At 43.9% G+C, this 27694-nt stretch overlaps 1 protein-coding gene across 1 annotated transcript in view; it reads right to left on the bottom strand.

The window, feature by feature from the left end:
* LOC126204080 (probable tubulin polyglutamylase TTLL2) overlaps positions 1-27694 on the bottom strand; it is a 376176-nt gene that overhangs the window by 129728 nt on the left and 218754 nt on the right. The window contains exon 4 of the mRNA XM_049938500.1: positions 2969-3107. Within this exon, the coding sequence (XP_049794457.1) occupies positions 2969-3107 (139 nt within the window). The remainder of the gene's footprint in view (positions 1-2968; positions 3108-27694) is intronic.

Genomic DNA, 27694 nt, shown 5'->3' on the forward strand with positions numbered 1-27694 from the left:
AACTTTGTCCTGTGTTGTCGAGAGCAAGCATGTATTTAAAGGCGCAGTTAGGAATTATTCAAGTGGCCTGAAGTAACAACTCTCTCCCCGCTGGAGACAGTCAATGGAATACGTAAGACCTGTACTACCACGTGCTGTGACTTGCACAATAAGGCCCGCGGACACATCGTCATTGAAGTGACGGTACTCCTGTCTCACTTCATCACTTTGAATGAGGACACTGATCAGCCAGACTATTATGACCACCGTCATACTTTCGATATAAACCCGTCCAGGCGATAGCAGAAACATCTGGTGAGGAATGACTGCTACTCTTGAAACATCCCCTTTGAACAATTATACATGATTGTGCTTATCCTGACACACAATATTTTTTAGCGCAACGCAATCTGACTTTCAATAATCCCTACAAAAGAATGGCCCTGACTAACATTAACCTATACGTTTCACAAATCACTTACCTCACAAAAATCTTGGTTACTCGAACTACTGCAGTACAGCGAGCGCCACTACTGCCATCTAAATAAAAGATTCAAACTACGGAAGGCACTAACTACTGATAGGCATAGTTAGCAAATGAAAGATTTTAATAGAAAACAAACAATGTATTTACCTTAATAGTCATCAAAAGTCATAATATATATAGCAGTTCATGACATCCAGTCTTACAAATTTCAAAACTCCTCCATTTCTCTTCCCACATCCACCACTGCTGGCGGCTCACCTCCAACTGCGCAACGCTACGCGCTGTTAACAGCCAACTTCCCAACGCTACAATGGCAGACAACAATGCAAACTAGCCACAGATTGCACACAGCACAGCCAGTGATTTTCATACAGAGTGCTACGTGGCGTTACCAATAAAAAAACCTAAACAGCCTACTTACAGTCTGACACACTCACGGTTCATGTTGTATCAGTGACCATGCTGTCCGTATGTAGAATGGGGAATGCGCACGATCTATCTGACTTTGATAGAGGGTGGACTGCGATGGCCCGGAGCCTCGGTACGAACATTTCGGAAACTCCAAGATTTGTCGGGTGTTCGAGGAGTGCTGTGGTGAGTGCCTTCAACATGTGGCGAAAACAAGGTTAAAACACGTGCAGACGTCGTGGGATTGGGTAATCACCCCTCATTAACGATGTCGGACGTCGTGCTCTGGCAAAAGTGGTAAACCGGGACAGACCGCGAACTGTAGCAGAACTAACATCAGACTTCAATGCTGGGCAGAGTACAAGCGTGTCTGAATACACAGTGCACCGAACACCCCTAACAATCGGCCTCCGCAGCCGACGACCCATGCACGTGCCAATGTTAACACCACGACTTCGGCAGCTAGGACTGAAATGGGCAACTGACCGTCGGCACTCGACGTTGGTGCAGTGGCAGAGCGTTGCATGGTCTGATGAATCCCGACACCTTCTTCATCACGCAGATGGGAGGGCGCGAATCCGTCGTCTTCCTGGGGAACAGCTCCTTGACACCTGTACTGCGGGATGGAAAAAAGCTGGCGGCGCCTCCATTATGCTCTGAGTAACATTCACTTGGGCATCTATAGGTCCAGAGGTGCTCGTGCAAGGCACCGTGATGAACAAAGAGTACCGTACACTGGCGCACCCCTTCATGACGGTTATGTTTCCCGAAGGCAATGGCATTTTTCGACAAGACAATAATGTTCCATGTCACAAGGCCAGGAGTGTGACGGAGCGGTTCGAGGAACACAGTGGCGAGTTCCAGTTGATGTGCTAGATCTCCGCAGTTCGCCAGATCTGAACCCATCGAACACATCTGGGATATAATCGAACGTGGCGTTTGAGCTCATCGCTCCCCTTTCCAGAATTTACGAGAGTTAGGTGACTTGCTTGTGCAGATGTGGTGCCAACTCCCGCCAGCGATCAACCAAGGCCTGGTTGCTTCCAAGCAATGACCCCTCGCCGCTGTTATCCGTGCCAACGGTGGACATACCGGCTTCTAGGTAGTTGGTCATAACGTCCTGCCTGGTAATATATATATTTTGTGATACTCCTGGTGTCCAAAGTGAAAACTTCATCATCGTAAGAATTGGCATCGTAAGGACATTATAACACTGTCAACCAGTGGATGCGCTGTATGTACTGCCAGTACCTGCTTCTAGTGGTACATTTAACTTCAGAATTTCTAGCTTGTCTAGTGCACAACAGCTTTACAGTTACCTCCTGTTCGCTGCAATCTATCTTGAAAATTCCTCTCTCTATTCCGTATCCCCTTCCAATTTCTAGGCTAAAATATGAAGATCTGCAAAAACTGACGAAGTTTTGTCGTCCAGGTGCAGTGAAGTTCTTCAGTCAGCTTCCTCACACTCATGTGATGCGAGTACTATCACTAAATTATCACAACCAATGATTATTATGGTATTATTGCGTCGGTTTCGATTGACTTAGCTATTTGTTTCACCATACAATTGACGAATGACTGAATTTCAGAAAATTACTTCATTCTGGTAACACATCAGATGCCAATAACGCTATTTCCAGATTGAATACACCAACGAGGACTATTATTGTACGTACTTATATATTGATGTAATCGCAGGTCAAACGTTAAAATCACTTTTTCTCATGTTTCGTAACAACTGACTTACCTCTTTTTTTCCCCTTCCCCTTCATTTGTCCTTGAACGGGGACGTGAGAGCGGAAAATACCACGAGGTTTCAAACAGTCACTTCTTCTCATCTTGATTAGTAAGTGCTTGTATTGTTTGTGTTTATAGTTTATTACGCACACAATGTCATTATTCATTGAGGTAGAATGAAGTGCATACAGAAGACTCCTCTGCACGAACACTTCTGTCCGTGTGTAAACATCTAAATAACCGTTATCTGTTGGCAGGCCGACAAGGTAAGGCTAGGAACATGGTCCGTTCCGTACACAGTAATAGGAGCAGTACCGCAGAGAAGACGCAGGTAGTGGCGGAGTGGTTGGTACTCACCCTGAAGAGGAAGATGCCGCGGCCCTGGCTCTGCGAGACGGGCTTGCAGATCCAGACGGAGGACTCGCGGTTCCGCCTCTGGCGCGTGCACTCTGCCACCAGCTTGGTGTACTCCAGTGGCAGGTTGTATCCCAGTGGGCTGAAACGCAGCACTGCACATTACTCGAGCTTCACATTGTCCTGGACTGATGAAAAACAAGGAAATTAGGGCGTGTTCTAGAAAACCACATTTGTATGGGGCACCGGTAGGAACGATGAAAGTGCTCGTACTGTAGATGGTGTTGAAACCAGGAGCACAGCACGAATATGCTTTATCCAAAATAACAACACAACTGGAAATTTTATTGCAACACCATGAAACGACGTTCAACAAGCGCCCAGTTAGCATGAAGTGTACAACATGCTTCGATATGTAAATGAGTAGCATCTCAGCGCAACCTCGCATAGCAGGCAGGAGGAACAATTACACGGCGTATACAAGGAAATGTTACACTGTAGTCTTCTCATTCATTTCTCTGTGCTGAGGCTGGTGAACTGCCACTTACCATCCGGCGGCAAATCATTGATTTACGTTCAGGGTTAACTGCCCTGGACCATTCATCAAGCCTCTGTATATCAGTCTGCAGATTGTCACTGTCTTCCGGCGTTGCTACCTTCTTATAGATAACAGCATCATCTGCGAATAGACTTACAGAGCTTCTGACGCATTCTACTAGTCATTTATACACACTGCGAACAGTAACGGTCCTACCATACTTCATTGGCTTATTCCCGAAATTACCTTTACACTTGTCGTTTAGTTCCATTAAGAGCGACGTGTTGAGTTCTATCTGTAAGGAAGTCTTAAATCCAGTCGCAAATCTGGTCCGATACTCGAAAAGCTCGTATTTTTTCACGAAACGGTAGTGCAGGACGCTGTCAAACGCCTTCCTGAAGTCAAAGCCGGCCGGAGTGGCCGAGCGGTTCTAGGCGCTTCAGTCTGGAGCCGCGCGACTTGTACGGTCGCAGGTTCGAATCCTGCCCCGGGCATGGATGTGTGCGATGTCCTTAGGTTAGTTAGGTTTAAGTAGTTCTAAGTTGTAGGGGACTGTGACCTCAGAAGTTAAGTCGCATAGTGCTCAGAGCCATTTGAACCATTTGAACACTTCTACCGCGGTGATTTTTTTGAAGCCAAGCAACACGGTATCAAACTGAGCTCCGATGTCTACAGCGCTATAGATCTCATGGAGGAACGAAGCGCGCTGATTTTCTCAAGATCTCTTTTTGTCGAATGCCTGTTCATTTTTATAGAGAATATTTTCGTTCTCCAAAAAGATTATAATTCTTGAACGTAAAGCATGTTCCATAATTCAACAACAGATTGATGTCAAAGATAAATGCCTATAATTGCGTACTCTGTCCTACAGCCCTTCTTGAGAACAGGCATGACCTGCGTTTTTTTCCAGTCGCTAGTACGTTTCGTTGCTCCAGCGAGACATGATAAATTGTTGCTAGAAGGGGAACAAGTTCATTCGTCAATATCTGCAATTTCAACGTTCGTACGATGATTGAAAGCAGAGAACGTGTTCTGCCGAGTGCTGTTGGCAAGCGGCGTGCACTCAACCCTTGTGAGACCAAGTGAGGAACTACTTCATTAAGAGGTAGCGGCTCCGCTCACGAAAACTGACCACGGCCGGGAGAGCGGTTTGCAAATTGCATGCCCCCCGCCCCATATCCACATCCAGTAACTCCTATCGTCTTAGGACGACACGGCGGCCGGTCGGTACCGTTGGGCCTTCCGAGACCTTTTCGGAAAGAGAGAGAGGAGAGTTCAGTACTTCGGCCTTCGCTCTGTTATCATCCGTTTCGGAGCCAGATGGTCAACGAGTGACTGAACAGATGATTTCGACCCACTTACTGATTTTATAGAAGATCAACACCTCTTAGGGTTTTTACTCAGATCGGTTGACAAAATTTTACTTTTAGTTCATTGAGTGTTGCTCTCCATATGCTCATTTTCACTTCGTTCAGCTTTTGTTTGTCAAGTAGTTTTCGTCTTCTCTCTTCTGAGATGATGCTCTCTTTGTTTACGTAGGAGTTTTGTAACACTGTTACAGGTATAATTGCAAATTTGTGTATGTCGAAAAATGCACCACTGTACTGTCGGTAGTTAACCACAATCTGATGGGTGAGCTGTGTGCCTCTGTCATCTTGGAGTATCAAGGTATAAGTAGCTTGTTTATGTGTTTGTATGTTGGCAGCGCTATAGATTGCATTAATATTACTGACAGCGCTGTGCGCCCTCTGTAAGAAACTCTGTGGCTGGCCGGACTCGCAGTTGAGAGTTAATAGTTACAGTGTTGAAGGTTGGAAGTGTTAGCGCGAGCGGACGGTTTGGACGTGCGTCCTTCATGGGTATTTAGTATTGGTTTGACATGGATTGTAAAATGATGATTGATGTACAGGGTGGCGCGCAAAATGTGTTACCAATTGTTTCTTTCATAATTTACGACGCACATTAGATATCCCGCTGGGATCTCTACAGCAGTACATGCAGAACTTGGAAAAACAAATGAGTTACGAAATGACGTGTAATTCACGATACTGCCGGTAGGAGACTAGTAAGCAGCAATGGCTGACAATGGAAGACTGACGACACGGCAACGATCGCCAATTGTGTTACTTTTTCATGAAACGAAAAGCCTTGTTGTGACTCACAGGCGTTTTCGACAACAGTTTAAGACACGATGGGTCCCTTGCAAGAAGACCATCCACAGGTTGTACGATAAATTTGTACAGGAAGGAACAGTATTGGAAGCGAAGCGACCTCGGCCTAAGCCTGTTTGTTCGCTGGAGAATATTGAAGCGGTACGAGTTGCTGTACAGAAATTGGCCCCCGAATAGCCCAGACCTCAGTCCATGTGACTTTTTTCTTTGGGGGTACGTAAAGGAAAAATTTTCCCGAAACGTCTAGTGATTTAATGGAGCTCAGAAGACTTATTCTTCAGCCGGCCGCAGTGGCCGTGCGGTTAAAGGCGCTGCAGTCTGGAACCGCAAGACCGCTACGGTCGCAGGTTCGAATCCTGCCTCGGGTATGGATGTTTGTGATGTCCTTAGGTTAGTTAGGTTTAACTAGTTCTAAGTTCTAGGGGACTAATGACCTCAGCAGTTGAGTCCCATAGTGCTCAGAGCCATTTGAACCATTTTTGAACTTATTCTTCAAGCTTGCAGTGAAATTACGGAAAACATGTGCCGTAGGATAATCACTAACTTCGCATTCTTAAAAGTGACCTTCACATGTACCCATACAAGATGACTTGTGCACAGAAGCTCACTGAAGAACACAAGCAGCAGAGACTATTGTTTGGTCAGTGGGCGGAGGATAGAGAAGAAACTCTCAACAACGTTTGGTTTTCAGACGAGGCGCATTTTCATTTAGACGGTGTGGTTAACAAACAAAATGTACGCTTTTGGGCCACTGAAAACCCACAAGTGCTTCATTAACGACAACATTATGCTCCGAGGGTTACAGCGTGGACAACAATTTCCAGTCACGGACTTATTGGACCCTTTTTCTTCGAAGAAACTGTGAACAGCGAGCGTTATTTGAGCATGCTTCACAATAGCTTCGTTCCACAGCTTCTAGCTACTGCCTTGCCCTTCAACACGCAGTGGTTCATGCAAGATGGAGCAAGGCCACATACTGCAAACACTGTGTTGGAGTTTTTACACGAGCATTTCGACATGTGGATCATATCAGTCAGGTTTCCAGGTCGCTTCAATGACCGACAAAATTGGCCCCCGAATAGTCCAGACCTCAGTCCATGTGACTTTTTTCTTTGGGGGTACGTAAAGGAAAAATTTTCCCGAAACGTCTACGTGATTTAATGGAGCTCAGGAGACTTATTCTTCAAGCTTGCAGTGAAATTACGGAAGACATGTGCCGTAGGATAATCACTAACTTCAGTGTTTGTTTGAAGGAAGTTAGGAAACGAAATGGTGAACATATTGAGCATGTGCTGAGTTAGAACAAATCTCCATGAACGGCTCTTCATTGTAGTATACGTTCCTTTCAGACTGTATAGACAACAAAGTTTATATTCAAAAACAAAATGGTAACACATTTCGTGCGCCACCCTGTATTTGTCAATGCTTGTTCAATGGAATTACTGACGATTATATAATTTTTGGAACTGGATGTCACATGATTGAGGTAAAATCTGCTAAACACGGTGTTTGCTCTGCAGCAAAATCTTTCCTTTGCTAACCACATGCCTATTAGTAGTTGGAGCCTACAGTAGTTAGAAATTTTTTATTTAGCTGGTTGTAGTTGCTGCTTGCTGTAGTTCGTGTCATATTCGCGTCATGAACATTTTCCGTGAGGTAAGTGACTTTTGAAATGTGTGGGTTATTATTGTTAGGATTTCTTCTAATTCAGGGCCATTCTTTTGTTTTCATTATTGGCAGTCAGATTGCGTTGTGTTTGTATATTGTCGGTAATAAATGAATAGATTAAGTTTGAGTTGTATTCGTCAGGGAAACTTTCTGTAGGTCAGTGAAATGATAAAAACAAGTAAAGAGACGTTCAGCTGCACTCAGCAATTTCATCTCTTCGTAAAGACTGAGAAGTTTCCCTCAGTTGCAATCAGCAGTTTCTAAATAAATACTGAAGTTCCAAAGGTAACATCTTCTGCGTAGGTTCGGATGAATGTTATGAGACCATACACCTAGACTGATGCCCGATATTGTGTGGTGGAGATGTTGCATGAATTCTATGGCGATCTCGAACAAACTAGCGAATAGAGGGCAGCCCTGTCGAAGTCCTCTTTGAGGAGAGGTTGGTTTCGTGAACCTTTATGGTTCAAATGGCTCTGAGCACTATGGGACTTAACTTCTGAGGTCATCAGTCCCCTAGAACTTAGAACTACTTAAACCTAACTAACCTAAGGACATCACACACATCCATGCCCGAGGCAGGATTCGAACCTGCGACCGTAGCGATCGCGCGGTTCCAGACTGTAGCGTCTAGAACCGCTCGGCCACCCCGGCCGGCGAACCTTTAATTTATTTTCAATCTTGAGGCTGTGTCGGTGATACATGAGGCAGTGAGGTCAGTAAAGGCGGCGAGAACAACGAGAGCAGACATTGAGTGCAATAGGTAACCATAACCTGTTCGGTCATACCCTCTTTCTAGGTCTAAAAATGCGATGGCAGTTGTGTTCGCCTGCGGGTCATGTATATCGGGTCTTCATAACGAGCAAGGAAGTGCATTATTGATCGCCCATCAATGTCACTGTGTTATCTTCCGCTCCGGAGCCTGATGGTCACTGAGTGACTAAATAGGTGATTTCGAACCGCTTACTGGTTTTACATAAGATCAAAACATCTTAGGGTTTTTACTCAGATCGGTTGACAAAATTTTACTTTCAGTTCACTGAGTGCTTCAGACACACGATATAAAAAGTTGCAGTCTGTCGCTGAGAGCGCGCGTCAACAATTTGAAGTCAGAGTTTAACAACGCCTTCGGCCATAGAGCTTTATAGTCACAGCTTTCGTCGTTCTGCGAAAGAGTGCAGTGATTGTCTGAATGAAATCCGCTAGTATAGTCGCGTCCTGAATCAGTTTTTTTTTTTTTTAATCGTCGCTGTGAAGAAGTCGCTGGAGAGATGCAAATAGCGCATGTACGAGGGTGGTTTGATAAGTCTGGTAAACTTCCATGAAAGAATGGAACATTTTTGTTGCACCTTCAAGGTTGGTAAGCTTGATTATTCCAAGTATTGTATACATAATTACAACAAATTTCAATGTACAAGTCATTGTTGACAGCAGTCTGAATTCGTCAGTGTGTCGACTACGACTGAAATGGGAGGAAACCGAGTTTCGTGTTGTTATTATATATTTTCGTTTGAAGGGTTGGACTGCCGCACAAATCAAAACAGAACTGGATGAAGTTCAAGCGGGCTCTGCACCATCTTTGAAGACCATTTACCTTTGGATTAATGATTTTAAACGTAGTCGGACAAGCAAGGAAGACGAAGAGCGCACCGGCCGTCCAATTCAGGTATTCAGGTCACCGCAAAGGAAACCACTGACAAAATGCGTGATATGGCAATGCAAGTCGCCGAATACAAAATCGTGAGATTTCTGAGACTGTAGGCATCTCAACTGAGCGAGTGCATAATTTCTGCACAAAGAATTGTCTAGGAAGAAGTGGTGTGCTAGGTGGATGCCGCGACTGGTGACAATCAACGAAACCGCATCCGGCACAACATTTCAACACAATGTCTGGCGACGTTTACTCGCAGCTCGCTACACTTTTTGCGCCGATTCGTGACTGGTAATGAAACCTGGATTCATTATTACACACCAGAGTCAAAACAGCAGTCAAACTGATAACCACTTTTTTTTTTTTTTTTGATCGTATGAATATTGCGTTGGCTGAAAAAAGACCAAGGTTCACAAGCAAAAAAGTTCCTTTTCATCTCGATAATGCACCATCTCACACATCAGTGATAACAGTGACGAAAGTTCATGAATTGGGCTTCGAATTCATTCGTCATCCACTCTCTTCACCACACTTAGCCCCGAATGACTTCCTGCTGGTCCCTAATTTGAAACTTTGGCTTCCTGGGGAAGAAATTTTCGTCAAGTGAGGAAGTGATAGTAGCAGTCAACGGAGATTTTGCAAAGTTTGACAGAACCTATTTTTTCGATGGAATGAAAAAGCTGGAGAATCGCTGAACCAAGTGTATTTCCCTCAAAGAGACTACGTTGAGCATTAAGGTGAGTTTGAGAGGTTCCATGTCCTCTTTTGCATGTCTCCTCTCATTTTTATCAATTGTATTAATGTTCTATGTCATTGCACGGTAGTAACAGACCGAATAAGGTTATTGTAATAAGAGTATTTGTACTGAGAGCTCAAAAACTACTTTTCACTTGATTCCCATGCATGTTGGTTTACTTCCCTGGGTGGCTGTGCGAGGCAAGCATCGGAGGACGCGGCACACTGCGTTACCGGTTGGGAGCTGTACTTCCCTGAATTCTGTGGGGTTCATACAATAGGCTTAAGCGCCTGGCAGAACGACTGACGTCGGTCGAGTTTCACCTATTGTATACAGGGCGAAACGTCCTGCGAGACGTCTGAGTGTCGCCGCCGTTTATGTGTTTACCGTTCCGGTGCGTCCGGAACGAAGATTCCTGGCATCAACTGACTGCATTGTCCTCTTGATTCTGAGAATACTTGTGGACTGTGCCCTGCTGGGTGCGACTGTCTGGCGCCGGATGGCCGGTGGTGTAGGCAGGTTGTTTTCGTAGCCAGTCAAACGGCAAGTTCAGTGTCCTCAGCTGAATAGCAGAGGCATGATTGGTCAATCTAACTGAAGCTAGTTGACGTCATAAAGCCCTGCTCGAAATTGGAGGAAACGGTCGCTATTGGTGCGAATGATGTTCTGAGACAGTGTGGGGGAATTTTGGAATCAGAACTGAATGCTGATTCGCGGTTTTCGAGGAGAGTAGGGAGTAGAGCAACGTTGGCTTCGGTCTTGCGTTGCGCGGACAGAAAGATTCGGGATTTGATCTTTCTCAGAGTCGGACGGTCTTGCGACTTGGTCGCTCGTTTTCGGAAGAACTTAGAATTCTTGGACAGCCTTCGCGGCCAGGGTTTGACACAGAGTTGCTGCACGTCAGAAGTCGGCGCCTACATCAACAGGACGCTGCCTACCGACGACGTGCTGCAGATTTCAGTACTGGTACAGTATTTTGCGGCTCCGGCATTGTAGGACCTTATCAATTTTATACTGAATCCCTCAGCAGCACGAGCGCTCGCTTTGCTACAAGTCCACCTTGCTTGTTTCTCCATGTGATCCCATTTGAGCTCTCACTACTAATTGCGATACTGCTATATAGTCGGGAGATTAATACTCGATTCATTAGGACCTCCAATCATTATCGTCAATCTATTGCATCACAGAGAGTAGGAGCCCCTTGTTCTCGAGCCAACTCTTATTCTCATAATATTTCAGTTTACCCTATCCTTTAACCTACTGACTGTGTCGACAATCATGTGCATTTATGTTCTGATATATAACAAATCTCAATGTAATATTTAATCCGCATATCATTTCGTAGATACAGGCAGAATCCCATTTCCTGTTGTTTATTATGATAAAGTTCTCTTTTTTTAATAGATTACGATTTTTATTAAATTATTGTGAGTGTGCACTCCTTATTTTACCAACTAGCCGGGTCCACCATCATTTCCTTCCGTTACCGTTGCGCGCATAATTAATTATCTGGTAGATAAGGAGGGGGTCGAGTGCATGTCTCGTTCTCATGCAAAATTCGTCTGAATTAAAGAGGTACAAACTCTTCTCCACCCCGGCATCTCGCAAGTTGTTTACGGAACAAACATTCTTTCTTGCTTTTTTGCCAGATCCGGAGTCAGAGATTTACGTCAGTCTTGTTAGAGCGAAAGTTTCATATGGAGATAGTCGATTACACTCGAAAACGAGCTACAAGTCACTCACGCGCCCGTAATGTGGACTGCAGAGTGATCGGGAGTTGAGCTCTACTTCCAGTGAACTCCATAAGACCAAAACTATTGGCCGGCCGAAGTGGCCGTGCGGTTAAAGGCGCTGCAGTCTGGAACCGCAAGACCGCTACGGTCGCAGGTTCGAATCCTGCCTCGGGCATGGATGTTTGTGATGTCCTTAGGTTAGTTAGGTTTAACTAGTTCTAAGTTCTAGGGGACTAATGACCTCAGCAGTTGAGTCCCATAGTGCTCAGAGCCATTTGAACCATTTGAACCAAAACTATCGGTCGTTGTATTAACATTGAGTGAATTCACTTTGCGCCACGACTAACAACTCGTAAACTAGCCACGTGACACTGCAGCATGACTGGCTAGCTGGCTACCTTTCCAGTGTTATCTCGTGCAGCTGTTCCGCTAGGTGAAGCTACAGGTGCGCCAACTCACCAATGTGGCAGACAGAAACCTCGCTTGTCGTCGTGTGTTCACCACTTTACCGTGCATGTTACGAGGTTCACTGGAAACATATCGTGTACATACGAAACGTGACTGCCTCGGCAGCAAGGTGGGGGGCGGGCCTCGTGCTAACGACGGTAGGCGGACGACCCGCCCCGAGACAGGACAGCCAGCGACCGCGGCACGTGCGTGCCTGCACGACATGACGGCCGCTCCGGACCGACTCCTTAATTAAAGAGCGCACTCGGTGCGCGCTCTGATTTATCGTGGCGTCTGCCCCCGAATATATTATTCGGATAAATCAGACGGGCCGTCGCAGCTCTGCCGATAAGCGCGTTATTATCGTCTGCGGGACTTATGCGTCACCTGCACGACACGCCCCGCACGTGATGCATGCTCGTAATTGCAGCCGCTCTCCCCGTTCATTTGAACTCGAGCGGCCCACGCAATAGTTACTCGCGGGAGATATATGCCCGTGTATACCGATGCACGGAGTCGTCCACTGTTATTTCGCTACCGTACAGAACCAGCGCCATTATATCGCCCCATTGTAGTGGGTGATGCTTTTTGGGCCATTACGGAAAATCGACACACCACGAACCACGAACGAATTATACGAATGGGGCGCAGATCGGTAGTTGTGAACTACAGGTACAGACCAACAAATGATAACAATTTCAGAAAAATTGGATTATTTGTTCAGGAGAAAGACCTTGACAAACTGTGCAAGTCAATAACGCATTGGCCCACCTCTGGCTCTTACGCGAGCAGTTTTTCGGCTTGGCACTGATTGACAGAGCTGGATATCTTCCTGTGAAATATCGTGCCAAATTATGTCCAATTGGTGGTTAGGTCTTCGAAATACCGAGTTGGTTGGAGGGCCCCGCCCATAATTTTCGAAGCCTTTTTAGTTGGGGGGGGGGGGGCAGGAGATCCGGCGGCCTTGCTGGCAAAGTAGGGTTTGCACGCACTAAGGCAACTTTCACTGTGTGCGGGTGGACATTATCTTGTTGAAATGTAAGTCCAGGGTGGCTCGTCACCAAACGCTACAAAACGGAGCGTAGAATATCGTCGATGTACTGCTGTCTCTAAGGGTGCCGCAGGTGAAAACCAAAGGAGTCCTGCTATGAAATAAAATGGCACTCCTCACTGTCGAGTTGTATGACGGGTGACATTCAAGTTTGTGTCCCACCGCTGTCCAGGGCGTCTCGCTGGTCATCGGGTCCCAGTTCGTAGTGAGACTCATCACTGAAGACTGTTCTACTCCAGTCAATGAGACTCCAGGCCGAAGACGTGTCTGAAACGCCTAGGCAGCGGTGGGATAGCAACCAGACAGTCGTCAGCCATACAGCCCAACAACCAGGAGTGAAAGTCTGGGGTACCATTTACTTTCATAACAGGAACCCTTTGGTTGCCACCCGCGGCATCCTAACAGCACAGCGCTACGTCGACGGTATTCTACGCCCCGTTTTATTGCTCTTCACGACAAGCCCTGCTAGGCCTGCATTTTAGCAATATAATGTCCACCTGCACACAGAGACAGTCTTTACTGTTTGTTCTCATGCTTGGCAAACCATACCTTGCCCAGTAAGGTCGCTGGATCTTCCCCAATTCAAAACATTTTGAGCATTATGGGCAGGGCTCTCTAACCATCTAGCGATTTTGATGATCTAACGCCTCAGTCGGGAAGGATATAGCACGATATTGCTCAGGAGGACATCGAACAACTCTGTCGGTCAATTCCAGGCCGAATAGCTGCTTACATAAGGACAAGACGTGGACCAACGCCTTGATAGATTTGTAAAGCTCTTTCTCTTGACTACATGATCTAGTTTTTCTGAAATTGAAATTATTTGTGTACCTGAGCCTGTACATCACAACTATAGATTTCCGTCCCATTTGGATCATTCGTTTCGTGACGTTTCGTTTTTCTCTTCGTCTTACAATGTATAAACAGCCAAAAACGCTACGGAGACGCGGCACTATTACTCGATCTTTACGTCGATAACAGCTGTGTGTGCATTCTGCAGAGTGAATCTAGATAAGTGTCATGACTTAAGTTGCCATTGACTACTACACTATGTGATCAAAAGTATCCGGACACTTGGCTGAAAATGACTTACAAGTTCGTGGCACCCTCCATCGGTAATGCTGGAATTCAGTATGGTGTTGGCCCACCCTTACCCTTGATGACAGCTTCCACTCTCACAAGCATACGTTCAATCAGGTGCTGGAAGGTTTCTTGGGGAATGGCAGCCCATTCTTCATGGAGTGCTGCACTGAGGGGAGGTATCTATGTCGGTCTGTGAGGCATGACATGAAGTCGGCGTTCCAAAACATCCCAAAGGTGTTCGATAGGATTCAGGTCAGGATTCTGTGCAGGTCAGTCCATTACAGGGATGTTATTGTCGTGTAACCACTCCGCCACAGACCGTGCGTTATGATCATGTGCTCGATCGTGTTGAGAGATGCAATCTCCATCCCCGAATTGCTCTTCATCAGTGGGAAGCAAGAAGGTGCTTAAAACATCAACGTAGGCCTGTACTGTGACAGTGCCACGCAAAACAACAAGGGGTACAAAACCCCTCCATGAAAAACACGACCACACCATAACACCATCGCCTCCAAATGTTACTGTTGGTACTACACACGCTGGCAGATGACGTTCACCGAGCATTCGCCATTCCTGTACCCTGCCATCGGATCGCCACATTGTGTACCGTGATTCCTCACTCCACACAACTTTTTTCCACTGTTCAATCGTCCAATGTTTACGCTCCTTACATCAAGCTAGTCAACGTTTGGCATTTACCGGCGTTATGTGTGGCTTATGAGCATTCGCTCGACCATGAAATCCAAGCTTTCTCACCTCCCGCCCAACTGTCATAGTACTTGCAGTGGATCCTGATGCAGTTTGGAATTTCTGTGTGATGGTCTGGATAGATGTCTGCCTATTACACATTACGACCCTCTTCAACTGTCGGCGGTCTCTGTCTGTCAACAGACGAGGTCGGCCTGTATGCTTTTGTGCTGTACGTGTCCTTTCACGTTTCCACTTCACTATCATATCGGAAACAGTGGACCTAAGGGTGTTTAGGTGTGTGGAAATCTCGACACATGTGACACCCAATCACCTGATCACGTTCGAAATCCGTGAGTTCCCTGAGCGCCTCATTCTGCTCTCTCACGATGTGTAATGACTACTGATGTCGCTGATATGGAGTATCTGGCTGTAGGTGGCAGCACAATGCACCTAATATGAAAAACGTATGTTTTTGGGGGTGTCCGGATACTTTTGATCACATAGTGTATATTCTGCACCGTCTGATATTCTACGCAAACATATAACTTAGGATGTTATGTCGCAGAGGTTTTCTTGTCAGTCCTCACCTACGCTAATAGTGCACCCCACAGGACCTGAAGAAGACAAGGTCGCTCTTCCAAATATTCCTGGGAAAATGTAATCAACAACTTCGATGAACACCCGAAAGCACACCACTAATGAATCACGCCGAGAAAACCTGAGAGCCCTCTTAGCAGTATGTATCGCCAGCGGTAAATCCATGTTCTCTCTCTCACTCTACAGTGACCCTCAAACAATTCTCTAGCAATTTGTAGTCGTAATGAAGCCACGTGACAGCAGATGAAACGGGAGATTACAACGTTTCTATTGTACCGAGTGGAGTGCCGCATTGTATAAAACTGCCTGGCATCCGCTAGATAAAGTATATTCACACAAATAAAAAATGTCTCTGCTCACTGTCTCAAATTCATGTTCTAGTAGATTATATCATGTTCGATACTTTGCCTCTCGGTAATGTCAGATGCCGCGTCAGTTCAAGTTTTTCAAAATCTTTGTTCTTAGTTGGGCAAAATGTTGCAGTTGAAACAAATACCTCGCTTTACTTTCATTATTACTGCACTCCAGTGCTGAACACAGAGAAACAGAACACGCCCACAGCATATGCGTGTTCCCTCCAGACCCGGTGCTTGCGTCACATTTACAAAATGGAAAGTTCTTCTTTTCAAAATTATAATAATTACACAAATTTCACAAATTCTGGGATTATAACCTATCCTTAAATGCTAAATGTTGGTAATTAATTAGCCAGAATGGCCACAGTTAACCAAATTTAGTTGTCATTAATGGAATAACGTTATTCTGTTCTACTCATGGAGGAAAAGTCTGCACACAGTATGGAGCATAGATGAATCTACATGATTACTCTGACCTCACATTACAAGGTAAGTATTTGGCAGAGAGTTTGTATAAAACCTTTTGGACTATTTCTCGATCATTACAGTTCCGACCATCACTTGGGAAAAATTAACACCAAAATCGTTCCTCAGTAGCTCTGATTTATCTCCCTCTCTTCCGTTTTTCTTATACGATGGTCACTTCTCCCTGTGTAAGTGTGCACCAAGAAAATAATTTCTGATTCGAAAGCGAGAGTCGGTTAGGAGAATTTCGTGAAAAGTTCTTGAAGTGACGAAAAACTTTTTTCTAAATGAATGTCACTGCAACACGTTTATCACGTGTGTGACACTCTCTCCTCAGTTTCACGATTATCCAAAGCGAGTTGCCCCTCTTTGAAATTTTTTGATGTCCTTCATAAATCCTATCTGGTAAGCATCCCACACCTTGCAGCAATTACTCCATAAGAGGATTGAGAAGAGTAATGTAAACAGTCTCTTCATAGATTTGTTACTTCTTTCTAACTATTCTGTCAATAAAACGCAGCCTTTAGTTCGCCATCCCCACAACATTTTCTTTGTGATGGTTCCAATTTAAGATGTTTGGAACTATAATCGCTAGGCATTTAGTTGATCCACAACCTTTAAATTTGTTTTATTTGCCTCGTAACTGAAATTGAACTGAATTTCCTTAGTACTCAAGCGAAATACGTCACATTTTTTATTGTTTAGGACCAACTGCCGCTTTTCGTACCATACATATATCTTGCCTGAATAATTTTGCAACTTCGTTTTTATCTTCTGATGACTTTACTAGACGGTAAACGACAGCATCAACTCCAAACTGGTGAGAGAGCTGCTCATGTGGATTAAGAACGTAGTAGGAACGCTAGAAAATTTGAAAAGAAAAACGGAAAGGCTCAATCTAGATATAGTAAGGTGAAATGGAAAGAAGATAAAGAATTCTGGTGAAATGAATACAGGGTATAGTATCAGCAGCCGCAGAAAATGGCATAACGCGGGTAGGATTCATTATCAATAGGAAGGTAGGTCAGAGAGTTTGTTTCTGTGAACAGTTCAGTTATGCAGTTCTCCGACTACAATAGTTCGAGTATACATGCTGACGCCGCAAGCAGAAGAACAACGGATAGAGAAAATTTATGAGGATATTCAGCAGTTAGTTCAATATGTACAGAGAGATGAAAATCCAGGAATCATAGGGATTATAACGCGGTTGCAGGAGAAGCTATAGAAGAAAATGTTAATGGGGAATATGGCTTGGCAGCTTGGAATGAAGGGAAGAAAGAGTAATTGAGCTCTCCAATAAATTCCAGATGTTAATAGCCAATACCTTGTTCAAGAATCACAAGAGCAGCGGGTATACTTGGAACAGACCCGAAGACATGGAATGATTCCAGTTGGATTACATCATGGTCAGACAGAGATTCCGAAACCAGATATTGGATTCTAAAGCGTACCAAAGAGCAGATTTGGACCCAGAACACGATTTAGTAATGATGAAGAGTAGACTGAAGTTTAAGAGCATCGCCCGGAAGAATCAGGGTGGAAGGAAGTGGGATACTGAAGCACTGAGAAATGACGAGATGCTTTTCAAGGTCACGAAGGATGTGGATACTGCGATAGTAGGCAGTTCAGTTGAAAGGGGATGGACATCTTTAAAAAAGGAAATCACAGATGTTGGAGAGTCAAACGTAAGTACAAGGAAGGGAGCTCCAAAGAAACCTTCGATAGCAGAAGGAATTTCATTCATCATAATCGATGTTTTTGGAAAGTCTGCACCTGTGTCATTCAAGATCTAAATAATGAAAAACTTCACCAGTTACTTATTGTTCAACGCGTTTCGAGAATTTATTCTTATTTTAAAGTGCCTATGTTTCCATAAATATTTTGCTTGATGTTTGCATATGTGCAAACGTATATATTTCTTGCACTTAGTTGTCTTGTTGAGGTAATAAAATATTGTGCTCTTTCCGTTACACAGAATATCACACCCATGCAAATAATTACTTGCAGTGTTTGTTTTTGTAATCATAACATGCTACATCTGCAATTGGTCGTGAAATTAGAACCACAGTGAAAATCCGTTTGTGCATATCCGTTGCGAAATGTCTCTAGTATGCCCATCTATTGCATCACGTCGCATTTATCAGTTCTGAGCGCACAATGAACACGTAAAGATGTCTACAACAATGCTGGCTCCGCCTATTGTGAAGTAGGGCCCCTTTTGATTTCATGCAGCCTACATAACATGTCATGAAGTTCCTTCTTCGCGACAAGAAGCAATGACAGAAATAAAAGAAAGATTCAGGAGTGGGATCAAAGTTCAGGGTGAAAGGATATCAATGATAAGATTTGCTGATGACATTGGTATCCTCAGTGAAACTGAAGAAGAATTACAGGATCTGTTGAATGTGTTGAATGAAATGAATAGTCTATTGAGTACAGAATATGGATTGAGAGTAAAACGGTAAAAGAAAAGTAATGAGAATAGCGAGAAACTTAACATCAAAATTTGTGACTACGAAATAGTTGAATTCTGCTACCTATGAAGTAAAATAATACGTGGTGGATGAAGCAAGGAGGACATAAAAAGCAAACTAGCACAGTAAAGAGAGAATTCCTGGACAAGAGAAATCCACTGGTATCGAGCATAGGCCTTAATTTGAGAAAGAAATTTCTGAGAATGTACGTTTCGAGCACAGCATTATATGATAGTGAATCACATACAGAGGGAAAGCAGGAATCGAAGTCTTTAAAATATAGTGCTAAAAAATGCTGAAAATTGGGAGGACTGATAAGATAAGAAGCCGGCCGGTGTGGCCGTGCGGTTCTAGGCGCGTCAGTCTGGAACCGCGTGACCGCTACGGTCGCAGGTTCGAATCCTGCCTCGGGCATGGATGTGTGTGATGTCCTTAGGTTAGTTAGGTTTAAGTGGTTCTAAGTTCTAGGGGACTGATGACCACAGATGTTAAGTCCCATAGTGCTCAGAGACATTTGATAAGATAAGAAAATAGGAGATTCTCCACAGAATCGGTGGAGGAAGGAACCTACGGAAAACACTGACAAGAAGAAGGGCTAGGATGATAGGACATGTTTTAAGGCATCAAGGAATAAATTCACGGCTCTAGAGGGTAAAAACTGTACAGGAAGTCACAGACTGGTGCACATCCGCAATAAATTTGGACGTAGGATGCACGTGCTATTCAGAGATGAAGAGGTTGGCGCAGGAGAGGAATTCGTGGCGGGGCGCATCAAACCAGTCAGAAGACTTAATTATATTCCTCCTTCCTCCCTCCCCCCCAAGCCTCCCACCTTCAAAAAAGTGCATGCTAGGTGCCCTTCACGTAAGTCACTAAGTCACCAGTGTATTTGAGTCGTTTATCCACAACACGAAAACGGAAATTTCCACACATTAGGGTTGATTAGTACGTAAAGAATGTTAGCACTTCGACTACTACAAAGTGGAAAAACAGTTTACCGAAAACAGTTAATTATGGGTAGGCTGGTAGGGGAACCGGCGTTCGATTTCGGTATCTTAACGCCAATCGATTGCTCTGAAGAGCTCGTAAAATATGAAAGCAGCTATAAATTTCTTTGTCGTTCGGAGTCGTTAAGGGCGGGGGAGCGAGTAGAAAAAAATAAAATTTTACTCGTTGTTTCAGAAACGAAAAATGACCTGAAATAAATTAATGGTGAATTCTAAAATGCGTTTTAAAAAACAAAATCGTACGGCACCAGTACTGTTAAGACGAATGGAGAGTATCATTCGCCGGCCGCTGGTGGCCGAGCGGTTCTGGCGCTATAGTCTGGAACCGCAGGACCGCTACGGTCGCAGGTTCGAATCCTGCCTCGGGCATGGATGTTTGTGATGTCCTTAGGTTAGTTAGGTTTAACTAGTTCTAAGTTCTAGGGGACTAATGACCTCGGCAGTTGAGTCCCATAGTGCTCAGAGCCATTTGAACCATTTTTGCTCCGTGGACAACTACGGCATTTAGAATGTCAAATCAAACACCTTTTAGCTGTCCAATTTCAAACTGGGTACCAGTTTTGGCAATATGTTACGCCATCTTCAGGCGGGGGGATGACCGCAGTTCGTGGTCTACTGGCTAGCGTTGCTGCCTCTGGATCAGAGTCCCGGGTTCGATTCCCGGCCGGGATGGAGATACTCTCTAAGACAACAAACACGAAGGAATTATCTGAATGGGCCGGAAATCGGTATATGTTATATGCATGTATAGACAAACAAATGACTGCAGCTTCAAAATAAAACAGATGATTTATTCAAGAGAAAGAGCTTCACAAATCGAGCAAGTCAATAACGCGTTGGTACACCTCTAGCCCTTATGCAAGCAATTCTTCAGCTTGGCTTTGATTGATAGACTTGTCGGATGTTATCATGAGGGATATCGTGCCAAATTCTGTCCAACTGGGGCGATAGAGCGTCAAAATTCCGAGATGACTGGAATGCCCTGCCCATAATACTCCAAATTTTCTCAGTTGGAGAGAGATCCGGCGACCTTGCTGGCCAAGGTAGGGTTTGGTAAACACGAAGACAAGCAGTAGAAATTCTTGCCATGTGCAGACGGGCATTATCTTGCTGAAATGTAAGCCTAGATGGCTTGCCATGAAGGGTAATAAGGCGGGGCGTAGAATAACTCCGACGTGCGGTCGTGCTGCAAGGGTTCCACGGATGACGACCAATGAGTTCCTGCTATGAAAATAAATGGCACCGCGGGTCATTAACCCTGGTTACCAAGACGTTTGACAGGCGACAGTCAGCCTGACATCCCAACTCTGTGCGGAGCGTCTCAAGACACGTCTTCACTGGACACTGGGGCTCAGTTCGAAGCGGGAATCATCACCGAAGGCGATTCTACTTCAGTAAATGAAATTCCAGGCCAAAGACGTGTCTGAAGACGCCTCAGTTGAGAAACCTTGGAGCATTACGAGCAGGGTCTTCCGACAAGATAGGGATATTGACGGTCTAACGCACCAATTGGACAGAATTTGGCACGATATCCCGCAGGAGGACATCTATCAGCTCAGTCAGTCAATGATAAGCCGAATAACTGCTTGCACAAGGGCCATAGGTGGGCTAACGCGTTATTGATGTGGTCAACTTGTGAAGCTCTTTCTCCTGAATAATTAATCCGTTTTCTCTGAAATTGTAATCATTTGTTTGTCTGTACATGCACACCACATCTACCGATTTCCGTGCATTCGGATAATTCCTTCGTAGTGCGGCGAGGATTTTTTTTTTTTTTTCGTTTTTCCTGACAGTGTATTTCGACAAGGAAGCAATTTATAACACTCTCACGCAGACAATTTCTTTACCTTAGTTAGTGACAACAGGTTCTTGATAGACCAGAATGGCATCAAACACCTGTCATGAATGAATAAAATTTACAAGGATCACTCTCAAACTGTTCAGCTCATGTCTTACAAAGCAACAGCGCTTCTATAAATGACACAGACCAAAGAGCTCATATGGGGTGTTAGGGAATTTCGACAACTTGAAGAAAGGCAAGTTTACACACAGGCCCCTTCCTGAACAGGAGGACATACAATATTCATCTATTATTCGATCCACTCAAGTATTCACAAAAGGAGGTTACTATGATATCTATGGTCATATGGTGTAAGTTAGGACTGGAAGACGCACATTACGTAAAGAAAAATCATCTTAAAGCTGTGAGGTGAGGGATTCGAGCGTAAACCACACTTTGTACATTGTGTATTAAAAATAATTCGCATTAATAAATTAAGTACTGTAATGCGAAACAGTATTTTTATTGTACCTTTTGATCTATGTGTGTCACATAAGTGTATAAAGTGCCATTTAAAAGAAGAGAAATCACGCTACAGTCTAGTGCTATCAGAAGAGTGAAATACGTAAATTTGAATTGGAGTGCAAAGACAACAATGATAGCTAAATTATTCAGTTAAGAGCAGATTAAACGCCAAGGAGTAAATGTAATCAAAAGAAATGATTAAAACTGATGAAATACACTGAGTGACATATTATATGTGATTTACCTTAATCAGCATACAGCATTAGGGTGTCATTTCCGTGAACATTGTACTAATTGATGAGTAAAATTCAAAGTATTAATTCTACTAATTGGTAATAAACATTCAAAGTATTAATTGTACATAAAATCTATATGCGTCAACGGTAGGTGAAATAAAATTTCCATAGATTCATGTGTCACACATGCTGTGGTAACAAGATTTGTGACATTATTGGTTAATCAAGTATATCATATTTTCTCGAAAAAGTTTTAAGTATTTTAATTTACCTATAACTTCAAAATATTGCAATTACGAAGAACCAAGAAGTATTCCTTTATTCAGCACCAGTAAAAAACCCGTTCTTAAAAGAATCGAAATCCCGTAAACAGCTTCAAACATCTGATTACTCGTACTCTGCAGATGAGCTGTTGTTGTTGCTCAGTCCGAAGACGGGTTTGATGCAGCTCTCCATGCTACTCTACCCTACATCTTTGAGTAACTACTGCAACCTACATCCATTTGAATCAGCTTGTTGTATTCACCTATCGGTCTCCCTCTACGATTTTTACCACCTCCCCTTCCCTCCCCGCCCCCCACGCTTCCTTCCTGTACTAAATTGATGATACCTTGATGTCTTAGAATGTGTTCTACCAAACGATCTCTTCATCTAGTCAGGTTGTGCCACAATTTTGTTTCCTCCCCAATACTATTCAAAATCTATTCTCTTCTTGTCCGAACTGTTTATCGTCAGCGTTTCACTTCCTTATATGACTACACTCCATACAAATACTTTCAGAAAAGACTTCCTGACGTTTAAATCTATACTCTCCTTCAGAAACGCTTTTCTTGCCATTGCCAATCTACATTTTATATCCTCTCTGCTTCGACTCCCGTCAGTTATTTTGCTGCCCAAATAGCAAAACTCATCTACTACTTAAGTGTCTCATTTCCTAATCTAATTCCCTCAGCATCACTTGATTTAATTCGACTACATTCCATTACCCTCGTTTTGGTTTTGTTGATGTCCATCTTATATCCCCCTTTCAAGACACTGTCCATTTTATTCAACTTCTCTTCCAAGTCCTTTGCAAAGGAAAAATCGGTTAATGTGCTTAATATTTGACGTTATCCGCATGGTTCAAATGGCTCTAAGCACTATGGGACTTTACATCTGAGGTCATCATTCCCCTAGACTTAGACCTACTTAAACCTAACTAACCTAAGGACATCACACTCATCCCTGCCTGAGGCAGGATTCGACACAGCGGACGGCTTTATCCGCATGTAAGCAGAGAAGGTTTAAAATTATGTTCAAAGTTTCTTAGAAGTCGCTAAATATTCTCATTATCAAACACTGGATTAATATAGTCTGGGAGATTTGCACTATGTTTTAAGGAGTTTTTCACGGCTCTGAATGTTTACGACGTCATATCTCCTGAAGCTTATATCGTACAAACATATAAGTTTGCAGATACTTTCAGTGGTATGTGTAGGTACTATATCAAAATGTGTTGCGAACAGAGTTGGTAATAAAGAAGTAATAAATTAAAAAGTCATACCTGATACGGCAGTTTTACTGAATGAACAGCGAAAAGGGAGTACATTATAAACGTTTTTCATCTTTTTTGGGGGAGATGGGGGGGGGGGGGGGCAACTGAGATCTGGGAGAGATAATTTCGTGAAGGTCTGAAGTTGTACGAGGGGTGCCCAGAAAGTAATGCACAGCATTTGTTTCTTCAACAATTGTTTATCGAACATAATGAGAATTACACTCACGTAAGAATGGTGTTTTTTCTACACACCCTATTTTTCCACGCAATCCTCATCGTGTTCTATGGCGTTCCTCCGGCGCGAAACAAGGGCGTGTAAGCCCTGTCGGTACCAACCCTCGTCCTGGGGGCGGAGCTAGTGCTTCACTGTGCGAATCATCTCCTCATCGTCCTCAAAATGTCTTCCACGAATGGTATCCTTTAATGGCCCGAACAAGTGGAAGTCCGAAGGAGCTAGGTCAGGTGTGTCAGGTGTGACAGCCGTGGATGGTCTCCCGACCGTTGCAAATCGTGGAGTTCCTCCGAACCGCGTTTTGATGGCCTCACCTTCCGTGCCCAGCGGCTAACTGATCTTCTGTCGACAGCAGATGTTCCATAGACTTTGCACAAGCGCTTTTGGATATTTCCCACAGTTTCTTTCTCAGCAGTGAGAAATTCAATGACTGCACGTTGCTTGTAACTTACATCACCTACAGACGCCATCTTGTAACGGTCCTGCAGTTACACTATCTTTCCGAAGAGACGGAAAGTTGGGGCGCTCACTCAAGAGACTTCAAATAATACATACGTACCGTTTCGCATTCGTAGCATTGTTTTTGCCTGAGAAAAAAAAGCGGTGCATTACTTTCTGGTCAACACTCGTATGTTAAGTTTATTGTAAGTCACTAAGCGCTCTCGTTCTCAAATATTGGATGAATATAGTCTGGGTGATTTGAGCGCTGTGGGCTATGATACGTCAAGACATAAACACAGTTTCTTACTGTAACAGTTCTCTTACTGCGGTATAATAATAATAATGTCGCGTCACGAGGGCCTCCCGTCAGGTAGCCGTTCGCCTGGTGCAAGTCTTTCGATTTGACGCCCCTTCGGTGACTTGCGCGTCGATGGGGATGAAATGATGACGATTAGGACAACACAACACCCAGTCCCTGAGGGGAGAAAATCCCCGACCCAGTCGGGAATCGAACCCGGACCCTTTGGATTGACATCCTGTCGCGCTGACCACTCAGCTACCTGTGGCGGACTCTCACTGTGGTAAATCTTTGACAAAATACTATAATTCTTAATGTGTAGATTCTGAGAGCATTTTAAAACTTTAAATTAAAAAATTACATGAAATAATGAAGATTAATTTTTTGTTGCTCTTGGAAACCGTCAGATAGGCGACCTGCAACTGAATCTGTGCACCACGAACGGGTTTAGCTATCTAATACCTGGGCCAATTAGAAAGTCTTTGCCCCAATTTTTTTTCAGCCAAATTACGGGCGTAGATGCGAAGTCAACATATCCGTTCCCAACGTTGGACCTTTTTTGGTTCGTGCCGACCTTATCTGCTGCCAGCTCCTCCGCACGGCGCTGCAGTCAGTTGTGAGAGCAACGTAGTGTGACTCGTTTTCTATGGAGCAAGGGACGAAAGCTCATCGAGATCTACAGGAAAATGCAGCCGACAATGGGGAAAACTGACTCGCTTCGAGAACTGTAAGGTGCTGGTGTTGTGAGTTCGACAGAAGCTGTAATGTCTTGCATGACAATGAGCGGTCGAGAAGGCCTCATTCGTCACTGTATGACAACATTTTCCGCAAGGATGCAGCGGTGAAAGCAGATTGGCTTGTGCACATGACGGCCATTTCCCGGGAGCATCACATATCATATGGGAGAGCTGACGACATCGTTCATGGGTCCACGTCAATGAGAGACCACACGTGGCAATCAGAACTGCCGAAAAGCTCTGAGCATTTCCCTGGGAGGTTCTGGACCACCCATCATACAGTCCACGTTTTCGGACAGCTGAAGAAGTTCCTGGCAGGACGACGATTCACAAGTAACGATGAAGCCAAGACAGCAGTCCGACGGTGGTTCCTTAGTCAGCCAGACGAATTCTGCGTTGGGACAAATGTGTGAACCAGTGTGGGGACTATGAGGTAAAATAGTGTAAGGTACGTAGAATATGATGTATATTTGTCATTACCTGTATGTACCTTACTTTAGCTAATAAAATATAGGGGGAAAGACTTTCTTATTTTCCCTCGTAATATAGGTACCAGAGAGCTGCTAATGAAACGTCACTGTAAAAGATTGGTCCACTAAACAAGAAGTTATTATGTGTATTGTACGAAGGAATATACACCATTAACGAAATCTTTTATTATATGTTGCGATCTCAGGTCATACAAATGGTATACTTACCGGTTTCGTCCTGTTTTCATGTTATCATGTTTTCATCAAATGATCTGTTTTAAAAGAAAGCAAAAGCATGTCACACAAATGGTATAATTATCGGTGTAATACCATTTCCAAGTCACCTTCAGATGATCTGTTTAAAAAGAAAGAAAAAAGTTGGATATTAAAACACTAGGAAACAAAAGAGTCCTAGTATTTTTCGTCTTTTATTATCCACCTTCTTCTTTCTTCTTAAACAGATCGTCTGATGATGACTTGGACAAAATCGAAGCCGATAATTACACCATTTGTCAGACATGAGATCGAAAACTTACACTAAACAAAAGAAAAATTCATACAATGGTCGCTGTTTTTCCCTAAGACAGTATGCTTAGGCCAGTGGTTCCCAGCCCATCTGAGACCGTTACCCCTGACAGCTATCACATATTACTTAGTACCACAGACCCTCTCCAGACACCATCACCATCGCCTAAGTAAACTTTATAATGAAAAATAATTTTCTTTGACCACTTTTATTTTAAAAACGGCGAAAGATCTGTGATATTTAGTTTTTGTGGGTGTATTATTAAACAATGAACTAATGAAACAGACAATGCCTATTTTAACAACCTTTTTTTATATTATGATGAAAAAGTTTTCAGTGCCTCACCAATGCAGCCTATCGTGTAGGTTCTTTAATGGCCTATTCGCGTAGGGAGGTATGATTATCTCAGTAAGCAAACAGAAAGTTGAATTATTTTATGTACCTTATTTGTTTTATCACCAATCTCGGTGTCTAACGATCTTTTGAGCTTGTGCGTTAAAGATATATGTAATTGCGCTCTCCCGGTGTATGGTGTTAATTAAAAGTTATAATATGCGGAAGTTGCAAGTTTTCATTCTCGTACCTAGCTACGTCCTATTCTCCACCTCCCGGCTGCGTCTGGATCAGGGGTCCCGGATTCGATTCCCTGCCGGGTCGGAGTTTTCTCCGCCCGGGGACTAGGTGTTTGTGTTGTCCTCATCATCTCATCATCATTCGGATATTGGCGAGACTGGAAATGTAAAGACTGGAACTTGTACGGGAGCTGGTGACCACAATCTTGGCCGCTCCACAAACCAACATCATCATCATCCACCTCCCGATGTGACGAGGACTTGCATTTTTAAATGGACCTTTTCGGAGAAAGAGTCAAAACGAAGAGAGAATAGCTGCCGCAGACACACTGGCACTATTGTACATCGCTGGGGAGACAACACAAATATTAGGTCGTACACAAAAATTTAAACATTGGATTAATATTCCAGAACTGCCACAAATTTCTCAACATGCATGCTCCCATACCTGCACGCGTCTATAGGCATATAAATTCTGGTGCAGCTAAACGAAATTACTTCAGCTCTGAATAATTCACACTATCTCTCTCCCCCCAACCACAACACTAAAAATTCTTCTCAGACAGGAAAGATAATTATCCACATTGAAGGTAGACATCTGTTGCATAACATGTTCCCTCTACATTACTGCTCTCTCTAGCGACATTTGCTTCACTCACAGCCTGCATCCCGGTTTAAACTCAACAACAACCAAGTTAAAATGTGTGCACT

Source organism: Schistocerca nitens, chromosome 9 (assembly GCF_023898315.1).
Source record: "Schistocerca nitens isolate TAMUIC-IGC-003100 chromosome 9, iqSchNite1.1, whole genome shotgun sequence".
In the NCBI taxonomy this organism is placed as follows: Eukaryota; Metazoa; Arthropoda; class Insecta; order Orthoptera; family Acrididae; genus Schistocerca; species Schistocerca nitens.